At 58.6% G+C, this 21,624-nt stretch overlaps 2 protein-coding genes across 20 annotated transcripts in view; one reads left to right on the plus strand and one right to left on the minus strand.

Moving 5' to 3' along the window:
- Positions 1–1,989: 1,989 nt before the first annotated feature.
- On the minus strand, positions 1,990–11,979 carry BRAT1 (BRCA1 associated ATM activator 1). Of its 10 annotated transcripts, none has more exons than XM_043915413.1 (15): positions 11,746–11,979; positions 10,961–11,072; positions 10,736–10,878; positions 9,287–9,441; positions 7,307–7,454; positions 6,463–6,853; positions 6,082–6,198; positions 5,782–5,873; positions 4,997–5,115; positions 4,735–4,921; positions 4,456–4,529; positions 3,809–3,911; positions 3,485–3,583; positions 3,175–3,350; positions 1,990–2,872 (listed from the first exon to the last, which is right to left on the minus strand). In XM_043915413.1, the coding sequence occupies exons 3-15, from the start codon at positions 10,860–10,862 to the stop codon at positions 2,201–2,203; spliced, it is 2,460 nt and encodes an 819-aa protein (XP_043771348.1). In that variant the 5' UTR covers positions 10,863–10,878; positions 10,961–11,072; positions 11,746–11,979; the 3' UTR covers positions 1,990–2,200. The 10 variants fall into 10 exon arrangements, with proteins under 10 accessions (XP_043771348.1, XP_043771351.1, XP_043771344.1 ...); XM_043915416.1 differs by having other exon boundaries at positions 1,990–2,869; positions 10,961–11,143; XM_043915409.1 differs by having other exon boundaries at positions 10,961–11,143.
- A 1,595-nt stretch (positions 11,980–13,574) lies between these two features.
- Positions 13,575–21,624, plus strand: part of IQCE (IQ motif containing E) — a 41,067-nt gene continuing 33,017 nt past the window's right edge. For all 10 annotated transcript variants that reach the window (XM_043915418.1, XM_043915420.1, XM_043915421.1 and 7 more), the window contains exon 1: positions 13,575–13,816. In XM_043915418.1, the coding sequence (XP_043771353.1) occupies positions 13,781–13,816 (36 nt within the window). In that variant the 5' untranslated portion in view covers positions 13,575–13,780. The remainder of the gene's footprint in view (positions 13,817–21,624) is intronic.

Here is a 21,624-nt window from a genome sequence, read left to right on the forward strand (position 1 = left end):
TGCAAACACCACTTCCCAGGTAACTGCACGTCAGTTCAGTTTTCAGTTCAGTCGCTCAGTCGTGTCCGACTCTTTGCGACCCCATGGACTGCAGCACGCCAGGCCTCCCTGTCCATCACCAACTCCGGAGTTTACTCAAACTCACGTCCATCGAGTCGGTGATGCCATCTAACCATCTCATCCTGTTGTCCCCTTCTCCTCGCGCCTTCAATCTTCCCCAGCATCAGGGTCTTTTTTAATGAGTCAGTTTTTCCCATCAGGTGGCCAAAGTATTGGAGTTTCAGCTTCAGCATCAGTCCTTTCAATGAATATTCAGGACTGACTTCCTTTAGGATGGACTGGTTGGATCTCCTTGAAGTCCAAGGGACTCTCAAGAGTCTCCTCCAACACCACAGTTCAAAAGTATCAATTCTTCGGTGCTCAGGTTTCTTTATAGTCCAACTCTCACATCCATACATGACCCCTGGAGAAACCATAGCTTTGACTAGACGGACCTTTGTCTATCTCTGCTTTTTATGCTTTTTAAGCATAAGTCCATAAAAAGCAAAGTCTCTGCTTTTTAATATGCTGTCTAGGTTGGTCATAGCTTTTCTTCCAAGGAGCGTCTTTTAATTTCATGGCTGCAGTCACCATCTGCAGTGATTTCTCACTGTTTTCATTGTTTCCTCACCTACTAGGTCGACACCGCAGTGACTTTTCGGTCCCTGGTGCGGTCTGCGGGCTTCTCTTGCTGTGGAGCAGGGGCTCCAGGGCACAAGGCTCTGTGGTTGGGGCGCACAGGCTTAGTTACCCCATGGCATGCGGTATCTTTCATGACCAGGGATTGGAACCGTTGTCCTTTGCATTGCAAGGTAGATTCTTAGTCACTGGACCACCAGGGAAGCCCACGCTTTTACTTCTAAAACTAGTAATTTGTGTCTTCTTTTTTTCTTAGCCTGGCTAGAGCCCTTTGTTGTTTAGTCGCTAAGCTGTGTCTGACTCTTTCTGGACCCCGTAGACTGCAGCCCGCCAGGCTCCTCTGTCCGTGGGATTTCCCAGGCAAGAATTCTGGAGTGGGTTGCACTTCCTTCTCCAGGGGATCTTCCCTACCCAGGGATCAAACCCTCATCTCCTGCACTGGCAGGCGGGTTCTTTACCAATGAGCCACTAGGGAAGCCTGACTCGAGGCTTACTGACTTTCTTGATTTCTTCTAAGAACCAGTTGTTGGTTTCACGATTTCCTCTATTAATTTCCTGCTTTCATTGATTTCTGCTCTAACTTTATTTCTTTTCCTGTCCTTACTTTGAGTTGAATTTGTTCTTTTCCTGGTTTCCTAAGGTGGAAGCTTAGTTTATTGATCTTAGATCTTTCTTCTTGTCTCATACATGTATTCAATGCTATAAATATCCCTCTGAGCACTGCTTTGCTGCAGTCCATAAATTTTTATAAGCTATAATTTCATTTTCATCCAGCTAAAAATAGTTTTAAGTGTCTCTTGAGACTTCTTGACTGTGCAGTGTGCTTTAGAACACCGAGACTCACCTCCAGGAGGCAGACAGTAAAATCCCCATTTCACAGATGAGGAAGCAGGTTCACCCAAGGGCCACATGGCCGAGAGATGGCAGAGCTGGGCTGGGGTACCTTCTGCCCGGTCCTGAGGACCAGCCTGGAGCTAGACTCAGCTGATGTCACAAGTGACTCTGTTGCCTGGCCAGTGAGCGCTGAACCGCTACAAGGTCGGGGGGTTCAGAGACTGAAAACCTGGCTTGGTTGGGCCTGGGGTCACTAGCCTCAGGGCCCGGGGCCAAGGCCACACTCTCCAGCCTGAGCTGTTGGCTCTCTGACCCTGGGTGTCCCTGGGGCATGGTGGGATCCAAGCAGAGGAACCCCTGCCCCAGGCCAAGGAGGCACGTGGCCCCTGCGCAGAGGGCCCTCCCCGGCTGCGTCTCCGAGCCCCACGGGGCCTGGGGCTGCCCCTGGGCCATCTCGGAACTGTGCTGACTCACTGGTACTGTCACAGGACATTTATTTTGTGTAGAAAATAAGCCATTTCTTCAATAATACACCAAAATGGGGACTCTTTGACCTTGCTGGGCTCGCCTGGTCCTGGATCCCCTCGAGGGTCCCCTGTGCGCCCGGCCTGACCAGGGTCCCCAGCAGGGCAGGGCCTGAGGAAGGGCCGTGGGGCCACAGGGTCCCGGGGAGGCGCCACTCAGCCGGTCAGTAGCAGTCGGCCTCGTTATCTCCCAGGACGCCCACGGTGGCCAGCATGTCCTGCAGGAGGGACTGGGGGCTCCTCTCCACGTGGTCACTGCTCTCGGCCAGGGTGTCCCGAAGGGCCTCTAGGTCCATGGACCTCAGCACGGCCAGGACGGCCTCGGGCGCCAGCTCCCCCAGGGGCTGACCCTGTTCACCGGCCCGCCACCTCCGCAGGGCGGCCTCCACGGGGGCCACGTCGGGACTGTTCCCCGCCTCCTGCGGGCTGCCGGAGGGAGCAGCCTTGGCCCTCAGGAAGAGGAGGAGGTCACAGGACTTCTGGGCCACAGGGCGGTCACAGTCAAACAAGGACCGGAAGGCGAACTCGAAGAGCTGGACCCGGCAGAGCGCCCGCAGGGCCTGGGCCATCGCGCCAGGTGGGGCCTCCCCGGGGCCGCGGGTGCCCAGCAGCTGCTGTAGGAACACCAGCGCCAGCTCCAGGCCCTGGACACGCACCTCCCAGTCCAGGTCCCCGCTCGCCGCCTGCAGCACTCGGGCCACGAACCGCTCCTGGTCCTCCGCCACGGCCACGTGGCCGTCCCGCAGCCACTCCGTGAAGACCCGCATGGCGGCCCGCCGGGGGAACCCCTCCGAGTCCGTGGTCAGGACGAGCAGAAGCTCCTCGAGTGGGGTCTTCTAGAAGACAGTGCGAGGAGGGTGGGGGGGCTGGGCGCCGGTGCGGCAGGGCAGACCCCTGAGGGACCCCCGCGGGAGCGCTGGAGCTTGGCCTGCTCTGCCTCCTTCAGGCCATGTGCCCCTGGGCCCCCCACTATCTCACCTGTCAAACAGGGGTGACTATATCCAAGTGACAGGGGTGCAGGAGGCCGAGCGGGAGACTCAGGGGCCCTGCCCACACCCGTGGCAGGCCTGCATTACCCCGGCTCTCAGGGCGCTGGCCAGGGGCGGGCCGCGGGGCCACGGGGCCCACGGTGTCCTACCTGTGGGCCGGCCGGGTGCTCAGGGCTGGAGGGGGCAGCGAGCAGCCCCTGGCTGGACAGCTGCCCTGCGGCGGCCACTGCACTCGCACGGACGTAGCTCTCGGGGTCCTGCAGGAGCTGGCTGGCGAGCTTGGGCACCTCCGAGGCCAGCAGCGCCTGTCTGAAGCCGGCCTGCCCTGGGGGTCCAAGCAGCCACAAGCAGCAGTGACCAAGTGCCGAGTCCACGGGCCCGCCTTGCTCCCCCAAGGTTCCCACGACCTGGGGGCGGTGGGGTGCCAAGGCCAGGCCGGCCCCCAAACCCTGTGCTCACCTCCCCAGCGTCTGGTCATCTGGGTCAGGAACTCAAGGCCCGAGTCCCTCACCTCCCAGCAGGGGCTGCACAGGCGCTTCTGCAGCACAGCCAGCAGCTCTGGGGCGGGGGGACAGCTCAGAGGGGCCCACCTACCGCCCCCCAGCCCCTCACAGCGACCCCCGCCCAGCCCCCACCCCGCGGCCCCCTGGCCCCCCGCCCAGCCCCCACCCCGTCTGCCTGTGGCCCCACCCCCCCCACCCCCCACCCCCGTCACCACCCAGCACGCCCCGCCCCACTGCTGCATGCCCCTCGGCTCCCCGGGGGGCAGGGGGCAGGGGTTACCTCCGAGAACCAGCTGGGCACGGGGCTCCAGGTCACAGCAGCCGGGGGGCATGGCTGAGCTCAGTAGCCAGCGGAGTGTGGCCTGGAAGGCCTTCTTCAGAACCTGGGGCGGCAGGGCGGGCAGGGGTGAGCCAGCCCCCGCCCCGCCCAGCGCCCTCTGCGCCCGCCCGGCCCTTGGGTGTGCGATGGGGACGGCGTGTAGGGGGAGAGGGGGCCTGGGCCCAGCTTCTGTGAGGCAGGAGCCTCTGGAGGAGGTGGACAGGCATCAACACGAGACAGAGAAGAAGGCGGCTCTCCTTGGGACCCCTGGTTCCGGGGACAGGCGGGACCACCAGGGCCTTTTCCTGAAGGCCTGCCGTCTAACTCCCCCCACCCCGCCGCCTGCTCAGCGCACAAGCCACTGACCCTGCCCCTCACAGCGTGGCAGCCCTGGGAGGACGGGGAGGCTCGCGGGGAGCCTCAGGGAGCTTGGACCCCGCGCGTTAGGCCCAGCCGGATCCAGGCTCCGTCTCTCAGAGAATTCCTGGGAAGACTGGGCCCTCTCCCGCTTCCCACGGCCCAGCGGCCCCCCCTCAACCTCCACCAGCGCCCGGCCCTGGCTGAGCCCCAAGCAGCTGCCTGCCCACCCCCGCCCGCCCCGCCCGTACCGTGGGGCTGGAGTCAGGGCTCACGAGGTACTCCAGCAGGACGGCAAACACCTGCGTCACCAACTCCCGGGGGCCTGAGACGGACGTGCATGGGTAAAGCACCCAGCCTGCCACCCTGGGGCCTCCCCCGCCCGGAGGTGTCACCCAAGGAGAACGGGGGCACAGACCCCCGCAGTCAGCTGAATCCCACCTCTCCCGGGAGGAGACAGGAGATGACAGCGGTCTCGGGACACCGCTGAGCAATGCCCGAGCTGTGCAAGAGAACACGTTCTCACTTACCCAGCCCCTGAGACAGGACCCCCAGGAAATCCAGGGCAGCTCGCTGGACGCGGACACAGCCCACCAGCATCGCGCACAGGCGGCCCCCCACCTCGGAGCTGGGGGCTGCAGAGCCGTTGCAGAACCGCAGTATCGTCACCGCAGCCGCAAGCAGGGGTGCCTGGGGCCAGGGCGAGGGGCGCTGGGGCTGGGGCAGGGAGAGAGTGTCAGTGCCAGCCGCAAGTCCCGCCGCCAGGGTGGACGCGGGCCGGGCCACACCTACCAGGGGCTGCAGCAGCTCCAGGTGGGCCAGGGTGCTGCAGAGGAGACCCACGCACGCCGACTTGGAGGGCGGGAGCATGTCCATGGCCATCGGGTCGCCTGCGGCCCCCTCCAGCAAGCCTGCGGGCGACCAGACATGGGTCCCGGTGAGCAGGCACCTCCCGCAAGGCCACCGGTCACCGAGTCCCACCAGAGACCGGGTGGGCAGCTCCGAGCAGTGGGCCTGCTGGGTGACATGTGGTCTGAACCTGTCTGCAGGGCTCTTGAGCAGAGTTCCACTCTCCCAGCAGCCTGTGCCGGGGCCGGCTTATGCTGGTCAGAAGGCCTCTCTCTCCCTCGACATGGGGCTACTGGGCACAGCGGGGTCCCCATGTCTAACCCCCAAACCGTCATGCAACTGAACAAGACGAGCTGCGGTCGAGGAGACCCACTTTCCCGTCACAGAACAGATGGTCTGGGAGCATGAGTGCCAGGCCCAGGTGCCCAATGTGGGTCAGGAATGGTCCACGCGGCCAAGGCCCCAGTAACCACCACCGACTGCAGGGTCAGTGGCTCTGGGGCCCCCTCGATGATGCCATGGGGCGGGGCTGGGGGGAGATGCTGCCCTAAGAACTAGGCAGGCACGCGAGCCAGTCACTGCCGAGACAACGCCCACAGCCCTGCCAGCTTCACTCTTGGGTGGGGAGGTGAGCCAGGCACCACGATGCCCACCGGCCTGGCCCGGCCCCAAGGACACGCTCAGGGTTCTGCCTTCCTACACCCGCCCGCCCTTCCCCAACAGCCTACCTGGTGTTCCAGGGGCCTGAGCAGCGGCTTCCAGGACACAGGCCAGGGGCCGGAGGAGGACACCGAAGGCCTGGGTCCTCAGCGCCTGGGGACTGAAGACAGAACAGGGTGAGGCTGCCCGACCCGGGCACCCTGGCTGCCCTCCTGACACCCCCAGCGAGGCTGGGGCAAGGGGGCAGAGCCAGGGACTGGGAGACAGCAACCCCGTAAGCCTCCTTACTGGCACTCCAGCAGGGGCAGGGGTCCTGGGAGGCCCCTGACTCACTGCCTGCCCCGCACAACACAAACCCTGGCCCTTACCAGTCCTGCACTTTCAGGATCCCCGCAGCCAGAGGCCCTGCCTGCATGGGGCTCAGGCGGCTGAGGGTCTGTGCTGCAGTCTCCCACAGGCCAGGGTCAGAGCTGGGCACGGAAGAGCTGCAGAGGCCCCAGAAGACAGCATCACCCCTCCATCCAGCCCACACCAGGCCCAGCGGTGCTGGGCGTGCCCGGCCCAAGACAGGAGGTCGTTCCCGGCGTGCAGGCTCTCAGACCCCCTGAGGGGTTCCCCTGACTCAAGGCAGCCTTCTTGGGGGGCCAACGAGCCGCGGCCCCAGGTGTGATGGCCGCCCAGAGACCTCGAGGAAAACTAGCAGTGGCCCCCCGCCCCGCCCACCCTGCAGCCGCGCCCAGGGGCCTGACCGGGCCACGCTGAGGAGGAGCTCCACGAGCGCGTGGGGGGCCGGCACGGGGTCCTTCTCGAGCAGGCGGGCCACGAGGGGGCTCAGCTGCACCCAAAGGCCCTGCGTCCAGAGGCCGTGGCAGTGCCCGAACGCGGTGGTCAGCACGTGCAGGGCCTGCATGACCCGCGGGGCGGCCTCAGAGCACAGGCAGTCTTCGAGGTGACACACGATCCTCCGGGCACACGCCGGCCAGTCCCGGGCCTGCGGGCGGCCATGCCCCTCCGCGGGACTGCGCCCCTCGGTGGGGCTGCTCATGGCCAAGTCCAGGACGTGCACCAGCAGCTGCCCGGCGGCGGAGGCCACGAACAGGCTGGGGTCTCCCTGCAGGGAGAAGATGGTGTCAACAGCACCTGGGGGGGACAACGGGGCAAGGGGGGGAGAGAAGGGTTCAGCTGGGAGTGCGGCCGTGGGGCAGCAGGGACGCTGGAGATGCCGAGGGGCCTCCAGCACTGGGACTCAGAGCCTGAATCCCACCCACTGGGGAGGCAGGGTGGGAGGCCCAGCCTCCCCTGCTCGGAGGCTGGAACCCGCTGGGGGTTCACGGGGCGGGGGCTTGAGAACCCTGGCCACTTTGGAGCCTTCTAACCAGCCTCAGAGCCACCCCAGCTGCTGAGTCTGACCCATAAACCAGAGCACACCGCACAGCCTAGAGGGGGCCCCCAACACGTGATCACACCAAGTGTTCCTCTCAACAGCCCTGTGACACCATGGCCGCTCTCCTGTTCAGAGGAAGAACCCAGCGAGGCTCACACCGCGCGGGACGGGGCGGGCAGAGGTGCGGGCGGGGTGGGCGGGGCACTCACCCGAGTCGGCGAGGAAGAGCAGGGCGCTGGGGTGCTGCGCCAGGGAGCGCAGGCCCTGAATCCAGCCGCTGCGCACGGTGGGGGCCGCCCAGGCCGCTGCCCCGAGGGGGCCCTGCTCCCCGAAGAGCCCAGGCAGCAGCTCCCCCTGCTGGAAGCAGAGGAGGAAGGAGCCGAGTGAGGCCAGCTCGGCCTTCCGGGGAGAGAACTTGGGAAGGAAGGGCTGGGTGTCACACTCAGGCTCCGATCCTGTCACAGACCGCTCCAGAAGACCCTCCCGCAATACCCACTGGCAGAAATGCCAAAGGATCCCTCTGACCACGACATCCTGTGCCCGAAGACCCCCGCAGGTCTCCACAGCCCACTAGGCTCTGCACTTGGCACGCGGGGCAGGTGCCCTCCTCCAGATGTCCCCCACCCCAGACTCCCCAGCACACCCCATGTGTCAGGCTTGCCCCGCACGTACACCTGCTCAAAGCCCTTCCGACCCAGCTGCGGGCCCGCGGGCCCTGAAGCTGGCCCCTGCCCCCCCCACGCCTGCAGCAGACACTGCCTGACTCCCCACTCACTGCCCCTCCGCACATGGGTGCCCACCTGCAGCACAACAGCACGCCGCCCTGACCCCCGCCATGTGCCCGAGATTCCTGTTCCCCACGGGGCCCAGCGCGGTGAGTGGGAAACTCGGGGGCTGCCTCTTTCCCCTGGAGCCCCTCCCTGGGCTCGTGACTTGCTCAGAGCCTTGTCTATCTTGACAATAAAATGCTGTTCCCCACCCTCGAGGGACGGGATCCTTCTAATCATCCCAGACTCCGGGTGAGGGATCCCCGGGCCGAAGAGACGCTCTTTCAGTCACTGGGGGATAAGTCTGACCCCACGATGGCCTTACAGGGCGCCGCTGCTGGTGGCAGCCCACAGGGAGGCCCTCTGTGGGATCACCCGTCATCTAGATAGCCCTCCCAGTTACAGCACTCCTGGGGGCAGCCTGCAGCCAGTGGGAGGGCACCAATGCCCAGCCCCCAGCCTCACGTCGTCTGTCCATATGCCCCCTGCCCCAATGGGGCCCGTGTTGAGCATCTCGCTGACAAGCAGCCCTGGGGGCTGCTAGACGCCCTGGGGTTCTGTGAAAGGGCAGCTGAAAAGCGAACAGGAGCCCAAGCCAGTGCCAGGGGCCCAGGGCAGAGGGCAAGCTCCCTCTGCAACTCAGGGCCCAAACCTGCCGTGTCCCTTGTCCCCGTGTGCAGGGGCCCGCCAGCAGAGAGAAGGGCAGCCCCTGGACTGTGAAGCCTCCACAGCCACGGTTGGCCATGGGAAGGAAAAAGAGGATGTGGAGAAGAAGAGATGGGAACCGGGGCGCACCCAGGAAGTCAGAGAAGCTGGGGATATCCACATGATTGGGACTGAGCATTTGTTTTCGGAGAAGCAGATGGTGTGACAGACCACGCCACCAGCCTGACTCCTCAGGGCCCGCTGTGGGCCCTGCCGGTTCTGTGGGGTTCCTCTACCGAGCCATCGCTGTCTCCTCGCCCGGAGACAGAGGTGAAGGCTCCTGACCTGATTACTGGCCGGGGCTCTCAGGATAACCTGGACGTGATTCTGGAAACGCTGAGGTATGTACGGAAGGATGATCAGACATGAAGTCATTTCCTACAACAGGCTTCGGTACAGAACACCCTGGAAAGTCTGCCCCACAGTTAGCTGGGGTGGGCGAGGCCCCGGGAGCTTGCACTGCTGAACTGAGGGGTGCCCACGAAGGCTGCAGAGGCCCAACCCCAGCTCTGTCTGATTCCAAAAAGTTCACCCATCACCCCAATCCGTTCCTGGTGAGTTTTTCAAAGGAGGACTCTATGCAGGAATGAAAACCCCGTGGAGCACGTCAAGGTACGGGGGCAAAGCGAGTTTCAGAGACCAGAGGTCATGACAGCCACCGGCTCTGTGCAGCTGCAGGAGAAAGTGGGTTACACAGGGGGGAGAGCCCAGGCGTACCTGAAGGTACTGGAAGCAGTTCTCCTGGGCTGCAAACGTCCCTGCGAGGCGGAGTGCGAAGGACAGGATCCTGGAACTCAGGTCCTGGGGCTTCAGCACATGGATGAGCAGCTCCACCAGGCAGGGGTTTTCCTGCAGTAACAGGAGACTGGACCCTGGGGACAGGCCCAGCCGGCAAGCACGTTACCAGGGCACCGTGCCTGCCTCCAAAAGGGACCGTCCTCCTGGCAACTCCCAGTCCCCCTCTCTCAGGCTGTCAGGCTCAGCAGTCCGACCGGGAGGAAGCATCTGCAACAACTGCTTCAAAGGATTCGTTACTCTAATTCAACGACACCTCAACAACAGGCAAGGGGCTTGGACAGGAAATACAAACGGCCAGCAAACCTGAAAAGATGTTCTGTCCCACTGATTATGAAAAAAAGACACAAATAAGAGCAGCAGACAATCTTCACCTCTCCAGTGGGTAATTTTCTCTTAAATGGAGAGCACTAAAGCAAGACACACAGGGCACAGGCGTTCTCCTCCAGACACGGCACCTGAAGTGTCTACACACCACAGCAGAAGTACTCACAACCAAGACATGGAAGCAACCGAAACATCCATCAACAGATGAACAGACACAGAAGATCTGGTTCCACTGCATACACACAATGGAATACTACTCATCACAGAAGGAACGAAACAATGCCATCTGCAGCAACATGGATGGGCCTAGAGATTGTTGTCCTAAGTGAAGTGAGTCAGACAAATATCGTCTGATATCACTTACATGGGGCATCTAAAAAAATGATACAGGTTAACTTATTTGCAAAAGAGAAACAGATTCATAGACAAAGAAAACAAACGTATGGTTCCCAAAGGGGAAGGTGAGGGGACAAATTAGGAGTTTGAGATTAGCAGATACAAACTACTATATTTAAAATAAACAACAAGGGCCTACTGTATAGCACAGGGAATTACATTCAACATCTTGTAATAAACTATAATGGAAAACACTCTGAAAAAGAGTGTGTGTGTGTGTGTGTGTGTGTGTGTGTGTGTGTGTGTGTGTGTGTGTGTGTGCGTGCACACACACCTATTGCTGTTTAGTCACTAAGTCGTTTCTGACTTTGTGACCCCATGGACTGTAGCCTGCCAGGCTCCTCTGTCCCTGGGCTTCTCCAGGCAAGAATACTGGAGTGGGTTGCCATTTCCTTCTCCAGGGGATTTTTCTGACCCAGGGATTGAACCCGAGTCTCCTGCATTGGCCGGTGGACTTTACTGAGCCACCAGGGAAGCCTATATACTCTAACCCTAACCCTAATTTGTGGGTGAGGAAATATCATGAAAAGCAAGGGAGGATCTCTAAGATGTAGGGGAACGACCCCGGACAGACGGGCCTCTACCTAGCACAGGGGAGCCCTGCACCCTCTGGCCTCCGGGGAGAGTCGGCAGCCGCCCTCAGCCTACCTGCTTCAGTGACTGCTTTAAACCAGTCCAGCAGCTTCTCCAAACAAGTGTCATCTGCCACGGGCTGCCTGGGGTCTGCCAGGATGGCACAGAGAGCCGGGAGGAGCCGGGCGCACTCTGGGTCCATGATGGGGCTGGGGTTCCTGCAGAGATGTCAGGCAGGGCTAGACCCCACCCGCCGAGTCACAGGCAGCCCCCAGCCCCACCAGGCCCCAGGACTTTCACCTCAGGCCAGGTGATCACTCTTCAGAGGGAAACTCCCAGCTGCCAGGACAGCGGTGAAGCCTCAGCTGGGGTGAGATTGGAGGTTGTCAAGAGCAAACTGGAGCCCTCGAGTCTGGCGGTGGAGACGGGAGTATGGAGTAAACCATGCGGCCTCAGGAGCTCAAAGGCAGCCAACTCTGGACTCTGGTGGGAGGAAATGACCCTGAAATTGATCTAGGCTGCAGGCCTGTCAGAGCCAGGGGCGCATGCGCGCTCTGGGGCCAGCCACGTGTAGGAGGCTGAGCGGGTTAGTCAGTCAGAGCTGTCGGGGTCTCAGTCCAGCTGGGAGGTGTCTGTCTGTCAGTCCCTCCCAGGGTCAGTGTGAAAACCCTGCAGCCAGCAGTGTGCGGAGGGGAAGGCGCTCTGCCCACTGCCGGTTCCTCCCGGGACTGCAAGCGCACCTGCGAGTCTAGCCTGGGAGGGGGCCCGGGAGCCCGTCGGTCCTGTGGTCAGGGAGGGCTCTCGCGGAGGATGGGGGTGTACAGTGACTCTGTCTGCCGGGGTCTAGAGCAAGCCTGGGGCGTCCGTCTGTCATCCCTGGCCAGGCTAAGTTCTTGAGAAAGGCGCCCTCCCTGTGGACCCCACGGAGGACGCCAGGCCGGCGGCTGCTGTGGTGCTGGGGCCCAGTCCAGGGGCGCGCACGCGGGCCCCAGGCGGTTCTCCGGCCCGGGAGGCCCTGGCCCCTAACCTCGACCCCGCCGGGCCCTCCACAGTGACCGCGACCCCTCCCCGGGTGCGCACCTCACCCGCTTCGCTTCCCTCAGCCGCCGCAGGCCCCACCCCGGGCCGCGCGACCTGCCGGGACTGGAGGAGGCGAGGACGGGGAGGACGCCCCTGGAGGCCACTCTGAGAGCCCCAAAGGCCCAAGCTCAGGGAACGGGCTCAGGAGGAGCGGGACAAGCCGCCGCCAAGCCCGTTGCCCGGACCCGTCACCCGACCAGAGCGCTCAGAGGTGTGTGCACCGGAACCCAGCACTCTTTGCGCCTGGAAGGCGTGGCTTTCGGCGGAAGGGGCGTGGCTGTACGTGAGGGGCGTGGCCTCACCGCCCAAAGGCCCACGTGTCTGGGCGGGCCACCGAAGCCAAAAGCTAGCCGCGCAGCAGGCACACCTTCCTCCATTCACAGAGGGGTTTCATCCTGACTAAATTCAGAATGCACACACTGTCCCTGCCCCACCAGCGTCATCATCCTACCACACCACATGCCCAGTGTGCGGACTCCTTCATCTGTGTCACACTGCGCACACTCTGGAACCCGCAGCTGCTGTAAGCACTTTTGGTTCGGTTCAGTTCAGTTCAGTTCCGTCGCTCAGTCGTGTCCGACTCTTTGCGACCCCACGGACTGCAGCACGTCAGGCCTCCCTGTCCATCACCAACTCCCGGAGTTTACTGAAACTCACGTCCATCGAGTCAGTGATGCCATCCAACCATCTCCTCTGTCGTCCCCTTCTCCTCCCGCCTTCAGTCTTTCCCAGCATCAGTCCTTCCAATGAACACCCAGGACTGACCTCCTTTAGGATGGACTGGCTGGATCTCCTTGCAGTCCAAGGGTCTCTCCAGAGTCTTCTCCAACACCACAGTTCAAAAGCATTGGGCACTCTGGTCTTCACAAAAGCTCTTTCCTTCCCTTTATATTAGAGGACACAAACCCAGAGAAGTTGTCACTCACCGGTCACCAAATACCTACTGATTAATCACCTGTTGTGTGCCAGATACTGTTCCAAGGGACGATGATACAGTCAGGAGCAAAACAAGGCCTTGCCCCAGAGAGCTTGCATTCTAGACAAGGGGAGTTCTTGTAGATAATAAAGGTCAGGGGGCTGGAAAAATACAGCAGGGCAGGGGGACAGAGTAAATGCCCTTGGAGGCCTGTAAGAAGAGAAAGGGCAGATTATGTTTGCTAATTGTTTAAATGAAACTTGCAGCCCAACGCACCCAAAGATCTTCATGATTCACACTGAATACGGTGAGTGCAAACTCTGTTCTTTTTTTTTTCTTGTCCTGTGACTGCATTATAACCCTTGAGCCTAAGATCTTTCTCTTTCTTTCTTTCTTTTCTTTTCTTTTTTTTTTTTTTGGTCCTGTGACTACATCATAGGATTTAGGCTACCCACTCCAGTATTCTTGGACTTCCCTTGTAGCTCAGCTGGTAAAGAATCCACCTGCCATGTGGGAGACCTGGGTTTGATCCCTGGTTTGGGAAGATCACCTGAAAAGGGAAAGGCTACCCCCTCCAGTATTCTGGCCTGGAGAATTCCATGGACTGTATAGTCCATGGGGTTGCAAAGAGTCAGACACGACTGAGTGACTTTTTCTTTTTTTTTTTTTTTTACATCATAACCCTTGAGCCTAAGATCCGAGATTAGGAAGATGGTTTTCTCAATGCCAGGCGTTCAGAGCTAGCAGGTTGTGGACACGGCACAGGCTCCCTGTCCCTCTCAGCGTTAACCTACTAAATATTTATTAATAACCAGCTCTGGTGACTAGCGCGCAGGGTCGCGGTGCCGCCTCGGCGGCAGAATGCTGTTCCAGCTCCGCCCCGCTCTCCGCCCCACACTCTGGGCGCGCAGCCGGTCGGCCAGAGGGTGTCCCCGGGTGCAGGTAGAGTCGGCCGGGCTCGCCACATCCGGGGCTCGGCGGGCTGGCGCCGTTGCCATGGAAGCGGGGTCGCGGCGGGCGCGCGGGTCGGCGGAGAGGCTGCGGGCAGCCGGGTGGCCTGCGGAGCCCCAGAATCGGACGGCCGCGCCCCCCGCACCCGGGGGCGATCGGGCAGCGCCGCCGCCATGTCGCTGGGCACCGCGGAGCCGGCCTCGGAGACGGTAAGCGCGGACGGCGGGGGCGGGGAGGGCCCTCGATGCCTCCCATGACGAGGCGCGGGCCGGAGGGAAGGGGCGCAGGGCCAGCGGCCGCCGGTGACCGCAGCCATTATTGTTACCGCATAAGAGCGGACCTCTGGCCGCCGCCCCTCGCCCAGCCTCCAGCCGCCTCTAGTTCCCCACTCGTCCTTGCCCTGGCCGCCGCTTCCAGGAAGCCCTCCCGGACGCTGCGCCCTCGCCGCTCGGCGCCTGCGAAGCCGGGCCTGAGCGGAGCCTGCGATCGCGGCCCGCCGGGGTGACGGAGCTCACTGCGTAAGTGCCCGCCCACCCGGCGATTCCCGGGCTGGGGGCCTCGGACGGGGCGAGGGACCCGAGCCGTGCCGGGCGTGAAGGAGGAACCCCAGGCGCCGATCAGGGCAGGTTTCCCGGAGGAGGTGCCGCCCGCCCAGGGTGGCTCCCCCGGGTCAGAGCGAGCGTGTTCTCAACTCTTCCTTCACCCGGTGTTTCTGGGGCGTCAGCCATCAACTGTAGATACCACTGTGGGTGAATACACTGCATTCCGGTGGCGGGGTGACGGAACCCGGGGTGGGGGTGAGGGAAAACAAGGCAAGGAAAAAAAACCCAAAACGGATTGTGTCCATCAAGTCAGAAAGTGCCCTGTAGAAAATAAAACAGCCCATGTAAGGGAGGCGGGGTGGTGGGCTGCTTTAGGTTGGGTGCCAGGAGCAGCCCCTGAGAAGTTGGAGTGCCCTGATGTCCCCGATGAGAAGGAGGCAGCCGGGTGAAGATCTGAGACGCGGGGGCCAGCAGGTGCAAAGGTCCTGAGGTGGGAAAGTGCAGGGTTCCAGGGCACGAAAGAGAGCTTGCTGGGATCTCACTGGGCGACCTGTGTGGATGGAAGGGAGCCGTGGACCTGACCGCGGAGAGCCTTGCAGGCAGTGGTCCCGGTCTGAATTCACTCCTGCCACAGTGGGAAGGGTTTGGAGGGCTCCAGGCAGAGGGCACTTGACTCACGGTTGCTTCCTTCTCTGGGAGGAGATGGCAGAACCCAGCAGGGCTGCCCGGCACTCTCCCCAAGTGGGGGCTCAGGGCTCCTGCCACTTGTCCCCCAAGGCACCGAGTCCGGCCTCCCCTGGAGGGCCTGCCGCCTGCTCTGGTCTCCGTTACTGCTTCTTCACCTTTAAAAAGTAGCTCCTCATACTGTGACTGTAAAGGTTATTCATGCCCAGTAAAGAAAGTCAATTACCTGTACTCTAACTGCCTACAGAAAACCACAGTTAATGTTTGGTATATTTCTTTCTTTTTTTTTTTTTTTAAGTTCTACCACTTCATTGCTACCAACCCATCTCCCTCCACCCTCGTGTACACACGCTCAGTCATGTAACCCCATGGACTGCAGCCCGCCAGGCTCCTCTGTCCATGGACTTTTCCAGGCAAGAATACTGGAGTGGGTTGCCATTTCCTTCTCCATGGTATATTTCTTTCTGATATTTTTTCAACGCATTTTTTCTTCCCATATGGCTTTTAAAACTTGGGGTCCTATTTATATTGTTTTGTAATTCTTGCCGTTTAATTTACTGTTAGCATCTTCCCATACCTACGTTTTCAAAAACATATCTTAAAAACTAAGTTTATATATATATGTATAACTGAATCACTTTGTTGTATACCTAAAACTAATGCAACGTTGTAAATCAACTGTACTTCCATTTAAAAAAGAGAAAGAGAGTCAGCCTTCTTAGTGCAGTGGGCAGCGCGTCAGTCTCATAAAAAAGAGAAAGAGAAATACATCAAACAGATAATGACAAATGCTGTATGATCTCACGTATATATGGAATCTCAAAAAGCTGAATTCTAAACAGCAAGGACTGACTGTATAGCACAAGGAACTACGTTCAATATCTTATAACCTATAATGGAAAAGAATCTGAAAAAAAATATGTATATAATATAACTGAATCAGTTTATTGTACACCTGAAACTATAATATAGTAAATCAATTATACTTCACTTAAAAAATTTTTAAACTCTTAATTTGGGGGACTTCCATGGTGGGTCCAGTGGCTAAGGCTCTTCGCTCCCAATGCAAGAGGTCTGGGTTCAATCCCTGGTCAGGGAACTAGATTCCAAGTGCCAGGACTAAGGGTTCACATGCCACAACTAAAGATCCCACGTGTCGCCACTAAAAAGATTCCGCATGCCCCAAGGAAGATCAAAGATCCTGTGTGCTGCAACTAAGACCCAACACAGCCAAAGAAAGAAAGAAATATTTTTTAAATAAATAAAATGAAAAAACAAAAACTCTAACTTGAAAATTCCCTGGCGGTCCAGTGGTTAGGACCCTTGAGCTTCCACTGCAGGGGGCACGGGTTTGATCCCTGGTCAGGAAACTAAGGATCCATGTGACTTGCAGCACAGCCAAAATAAGTAAATGTATGTGTAAAAATCTTCACAAGTATTATTCATGCAAAAATGGAAAGATAATATTTTTTAAAATAAAATTAAAAAGTAAAACCTCTAACCTAATCAGTTCAGTTCAGTCGCTCAGTCTTGTCCGACTCTTTGCGACCCCATGGACTGCAGCAAGCCAGGCCTCCCTGTCCATCACCAACTCCCGGAGCTTACTCAAACTCATGTCCGTTGAATCGGTAATGCCATCCAGCCATCTCATCCTCTGTTGTCCCCTTCTCCTCCCGCCTTCAATCTCTCCCAGCATCAGGGTCTTTTCAAATGAGTCAGTTCTTCGAATCAGGTGGCCAAAGGATTGCAGTTTCAGCTTTAGCATCAGTCCTTCCAATGAATATTTAAGACTGATTTCCTTTAGGATGGACTGGTTGGATCTCCTTGCAGGCCAAGGGACTCTCAAGAGTCTTCTCCAGCACCACAGTTCAAAAGCATCAATTCTTTGGCACTCAGGCTTCTTTATAGTCCAACGCTCACATCCATACATGACTACTGGAAAAACCATAGCTTTGACTAGACGGACCTTTGTTGGCAAAGTAATGTCTCTGCTTTTTAATATGCTGTCTAGGTTGGTCATAACTTTTCTTCCAAAGAGCAAGTGTCTTTTAATTTCATGGCTACAGTCACCATCTGCAATGATTTTGGAGCCCCCCAAAAATAAAGTCTCTCACTGTTTCCATTGTTTCCCCATCTATTTGCCATCAACTGATGGGACCAGATGCCATGATCTTCTGAATGTTGAGTTTTAAGCCAACTTTTTCAACTCTCCTCTTTCATTTTTATCAAGAAGTTCTAACCTAATAGGATACTCGTATTTTAACTCTCCACTTCCTTCCTTTTGGACTTCCCTGTTGGCTCAGACAGTAAAGAATCTGCCTACAATATAGGAGACCTGAGTTCCATCCCTGGGTTGGGAAGATCCCCAGGAGAAAGGAATAGCAACCCACTCCAGTATTCTTGCCTGGAGAATCTCCTGGACAGAGGAGCCTGGTGGGCTACATGTAGTCCATGGGGTCGCAAAGAGTCAGACACAACTGAGTAAATAACACTTCCTTGCTTTTCCTCGGTTGTTTTCACCTTGTGCTGTTGGAAACCCCGCTGCTCCAAAGGTCCTTAGGCGTAGAAGCGTTTGTCAAGCCCCTGACACACACCAGCTCCGAGGCCACCCGGGTGCCCGCGTGTCTTGGTCCCCAGGAATGCAGTCCCGTGGGAGGGACCAGCGCCCAGCCCTCCACTAGGAGGCTCGCAGCCATTGGCCCCGGCTGACTGGCGGTTTCCCTGCTGAGCTGACATCTGTTCTCAACCAGACGAGACCCTCTCGAGGGCAGGCGCCGGGAGCAGAGCCGCTTCTGGGCTTGCTCGTGCACTTCATGGGGGCACGTACGGTGCTGGGGAGCAGCCCCGCTGGCCCCGGCAGAGCCCCAGGGCGAGGGGAGCCTGAGCCTGGTCCCCGGTGAAGGGCTTCCAGGCTCCAGAACAAGGTAAGAGCATCGGCAGAGCGTGTCCTGCTCCCGAGGTTCTCTGTCACCTGCTCTAGCGCCCCCCGCCCCCCAGACCTCTCGCGCAACCACTGGGTTGCCCTGCCTCACCGTCCTCCCAGCCTCAGGACAGCCCTCCTCTGAGCTTGCAGAGGCGGCCGCTCCGAGGCCCGCGGCCGCCGAGCCCGCGGCGGGGCCCTGCGAACGGAGCTTCTGCCGCCTGCTCTGCCCCACATGTTGGTCGCACTTTCCTGGTCCTCCGTTGTCTCTTAGTTTTTTTATTGAAAGCTCGACATTTAGATGATATGTTACCGCAGCTCGCCCCCCGACATTTAGATGATACATTACAGCTCCTCCCACGCCCGCCCTCCAGTTTGTTTATCTGGGGAGGGACCTGGCTGATCTGACTCTGAAGTTGTTGTCCCCACACTGTGCAGCCTGTTCCTGCTCAGACTTTTTCCTTTTGAAGTCCTTTAGCCCAACTACCTTGGGGTTATCCTTGGGTCAGCAGAGGCCACTTGTTGGTCAGAGGTTGTTCCACCCCCTGGGTCAGTCAGATCTTTGCCGTTAACCGTTGCATGTGTGTGCCCCTGCGTGCGTGTGCGTGCGTGTGTGTGCATGTGTGTGCAGGCGGCTGTCACCGTTCAGGGGTTTACATCTTTGCCCATGTGCAGCCAGGAACCCGTGCGTGGTTTTCCCCCTCCGTCTCTCCCGAGTGCAGCCATGGATGTGCCGTGGTCCTCCAGACCTCCTGGGATGTCTGTCGTCATACTCCTTTTTTATTTTTTTGGCCACGCTTCGGGCATGCAGCATACAGGATCTTAGTTCCCCAACCAGGGGTCGAACCCGTGCCCCCTGCAGGGGAAGCGCGCCGTCTTCAGCCCTGGACCGCCAGGGAAGTCCCCGTCAGTGGTGTTTAAGCTTGGCTCCCTGGGGTCTGCTCTCGGGTCGGGGGTGGGGGGCCCCTGTTCCGCTGGGGTTCGGTCACCACGGGGGCTCACACCCGCTGGTTGACCTGGGTGCCGGGTGGGGGCGGCTTCCAAGTCTGCCCAAGCCCGCCCCGAGGCTGCACTCCCGTCCTTGCCCCCAGCCTCCCTGACCCTCAGGCTTGACTGCCGCCCCAGGAAGGCGCTTCTGGGCTCTTCAACTAGCGGCTGCTCTGCAGTGAGCTTTCTGCCGCCATGACCCTGGAGCTGGGGGCCCCGGCTCGCTCCCCACTTTGCCTTCATTGGCAAAGGAGCCAGGCGGGTGGAACTGTGCCGTCACTCCCCTGGGCACAGCTGCCGTCCTGCCTCTCCCGGAGAAGGGCCCTGGGCCCTGGCACAGCAGGGCAGCGGTGTCTCCCCTGAGGGGTGCTCCTTCCTGCCCCTCCCTGCAGGGAGCCCCCGCCCCACAGACACGGGGGTCTTAGCCTGCCATGTCTGGGGAGGAGCTCACACCCCACAGCACCCAGCCCTGTGGTCTTGACTGCACCCGCCCGCCTGCAGGACCTCGCTCTGGGATCACTTAGGTCCTTGGGGAGCCGAGGGGCCTGTGACTCTGGAGGCGCTTCCCTGACTTAGTAGATTTCCTGCACTGCAAGATTCATTGATTATCTTCACTAATCAATGAAGATTGATAGCCTTTGTGGCTTCTTCTGTTAGATGGTTGTTGGTTGAGGAGCGGGCCTTCCAGGCTCCTCACTGCACCGTCCTGGGAGATGCCCCCTCTGTGAAGGCATCCCTGCCTCCCCCCACCCCACCGTTCACCAGGAACCGAAGCCCTGTATGTTCCAGCATCTTGTTCTGGACACTGTGTCTCTTCCCCCAGTGTCTTAGTTAATATAGATTTAATGCTTTAAAATCCCGACGGGAAAACGTGTCCTCCTTGTCACCGAGGAAGCTGAGATGCGGAGGGGTCCATGGCGCGACCAGCATCGCACAGCTGACGCGGGGCCACGTTTCTGCCCCAGGCCTTTTGGGACCCCCCGGGGCACTGCCCGCCAGCCGCCGCCCCGCAGAGTCCCCCCACGCGAGGTTTGTGTGCGGTCTGTAGGAATCCACGCAGGCCCAGGTCCTGCTTGCAGAGGAAGAATGAATTGACCTTGACCATTCATGTGTTTTTTGTTTTTCCAATACTGTCCGTGGTCTCCTGCTGGAGGGATAGATCTTGGGCTGCTCGACGAGTGCAGACACTGGCAGTATTTCCCTTGCTTAGTTCCTTCTGACCGGCGGACGGGGAGGAGCAGAGTCTGAGGAGCAGACTCTGAGGGGGGCTGACGGCGGGGACGCGATGGTGTGGGTGAGCCCTCCTATAGAGACAGAGGCCACCTGGTTTTGTTCACCACGCGGGTAACCTCCTTCCCTTGTTGAAATTTCAGGCCCTTAAAAAGTCTTCAAGGTTTTATTCAGAACGAAGAATTGTGACATGTGTTCACACGAGAAAGCGTTGTCGCTTTCCTGTGGGGCTGTTGAGAGCTCACCCTGGTGGCTGGCGGGCCCGTGCTGTGACGCTGGGGGCTAAGGCGGCCTTCACCCAGCCGCCCTGATGCCCCTGCCTTAGTTTTCCACATCATTCTCCTGCAGTTTGTTACGTGAAGACTTCCGTCTGTAACTGTCATTTGCTACTTTACAAATGTTTTTACTGGATATGGCTCCATTCCCCTGTTGTGTTGCTTTCTTCTGCGCGGTGAAGTGAGTCAGCCACACCTGTTCACGTGTGCCCTTTTCTGGATGTCCTTCCCGTTTCGGTCACCACAGAGCACCGGGTAGAATTCACTGTGTATACAGTATGCTTGTCATTTGCCGTTTGTACTTCGGAATCCACCTGCCGATGCAGGAGACGTGGGTTTGAGCCCTGGGTCGGGAAGCTCCCCTGGAGAAGGAAATGGCAACCCACTCCAGTATCCTTGCCTGGAGAATCTCGTGGACAGAGGAGCCTGGTGGGCTACGGTCCTTGGGGTCGCAAGGAGTTGGACACGACTGAGCGACTAAACAACAATAATAGTATAGGGAATGGATTTGAAACGTTCTGCTTTCTGTCTTTTCAGGACGTAAGCCTAAGTGTGTTAACAGACACATCATCCACTTGGGCAAGTTCCCTTTATTCTGATGATAGGACAGATTTTATTCTGCTCCCTGCGCCAGGTCAGATCGCTGGAACCGGAAGGCAGGAACCTCTGTGCGCGAAGACAACACAGGCACTGGTGATGCGGGGTGACGCTGATTCACTCCCTCCAGGATGCAGTTATAGGGTCCTTATGCTCTGATGCAAAGATGGAATGCTTTTATCAAGAACCGTTCACTGGGGGAGGGATAAACTAGGAGTGTGAGATTAACAGACACTACCGTCTATAACTCATGAACTCCTTATTGCCAAATTCAGACTTAAATTGAAGAAAGTAGGGAAAACCACTAGACCATTTAGGTATGACCTAAATCAAATCCCTTATGATTTTACAGTGGAAGTGAGAAATAGATTTATGGGACTAGATCTGATAGAGTGCCTGATGAACTATGGATGGAGGTTCGTGACATTGTACAGGAGACAGGGATCAAGACCATCCCCATGGAAAAGAAATGCAAAAAAGCAAAATGGCTGTCTAAGGAGGCCTTACAAATAGCTGTGAAAAGAAGAGAATGGAAAGCAAAGGAGAAAAGGAAAGATATTCCCATCTGAATGCAGAGTTCCAAAGAAGAGCAAAGAAAGCCTTCCTCAGTGATCAATGCAAAGAAATAGAGGAAAACAACAGAATGGGAAAGACTAGAGATCTCTTCAAGAAAATTAGAGATACCAAGGGAACATTTCATGCAAAGATGGGCACAATAAAGGACAGAAATGGTATGGACCTAACAGAAGCAGAAGATATTAAGAAGAGGTGGCAAGAATACA

The sequence above is a fragment of the Cervus elaphus genome, chromosome 10 (assembly GCF_910594005.1).
Source record: "Cervus elaphus chromosome 10, mCerEla1.1, whole genome shotgun sequence".
NCBI classification, from domain to species: domain Eukaryota; kingdom Metazoa; phylum Chordata; class Mammalia; order Artiodactyla; family Cervidae; genus Cervus; species Cervus elaphus.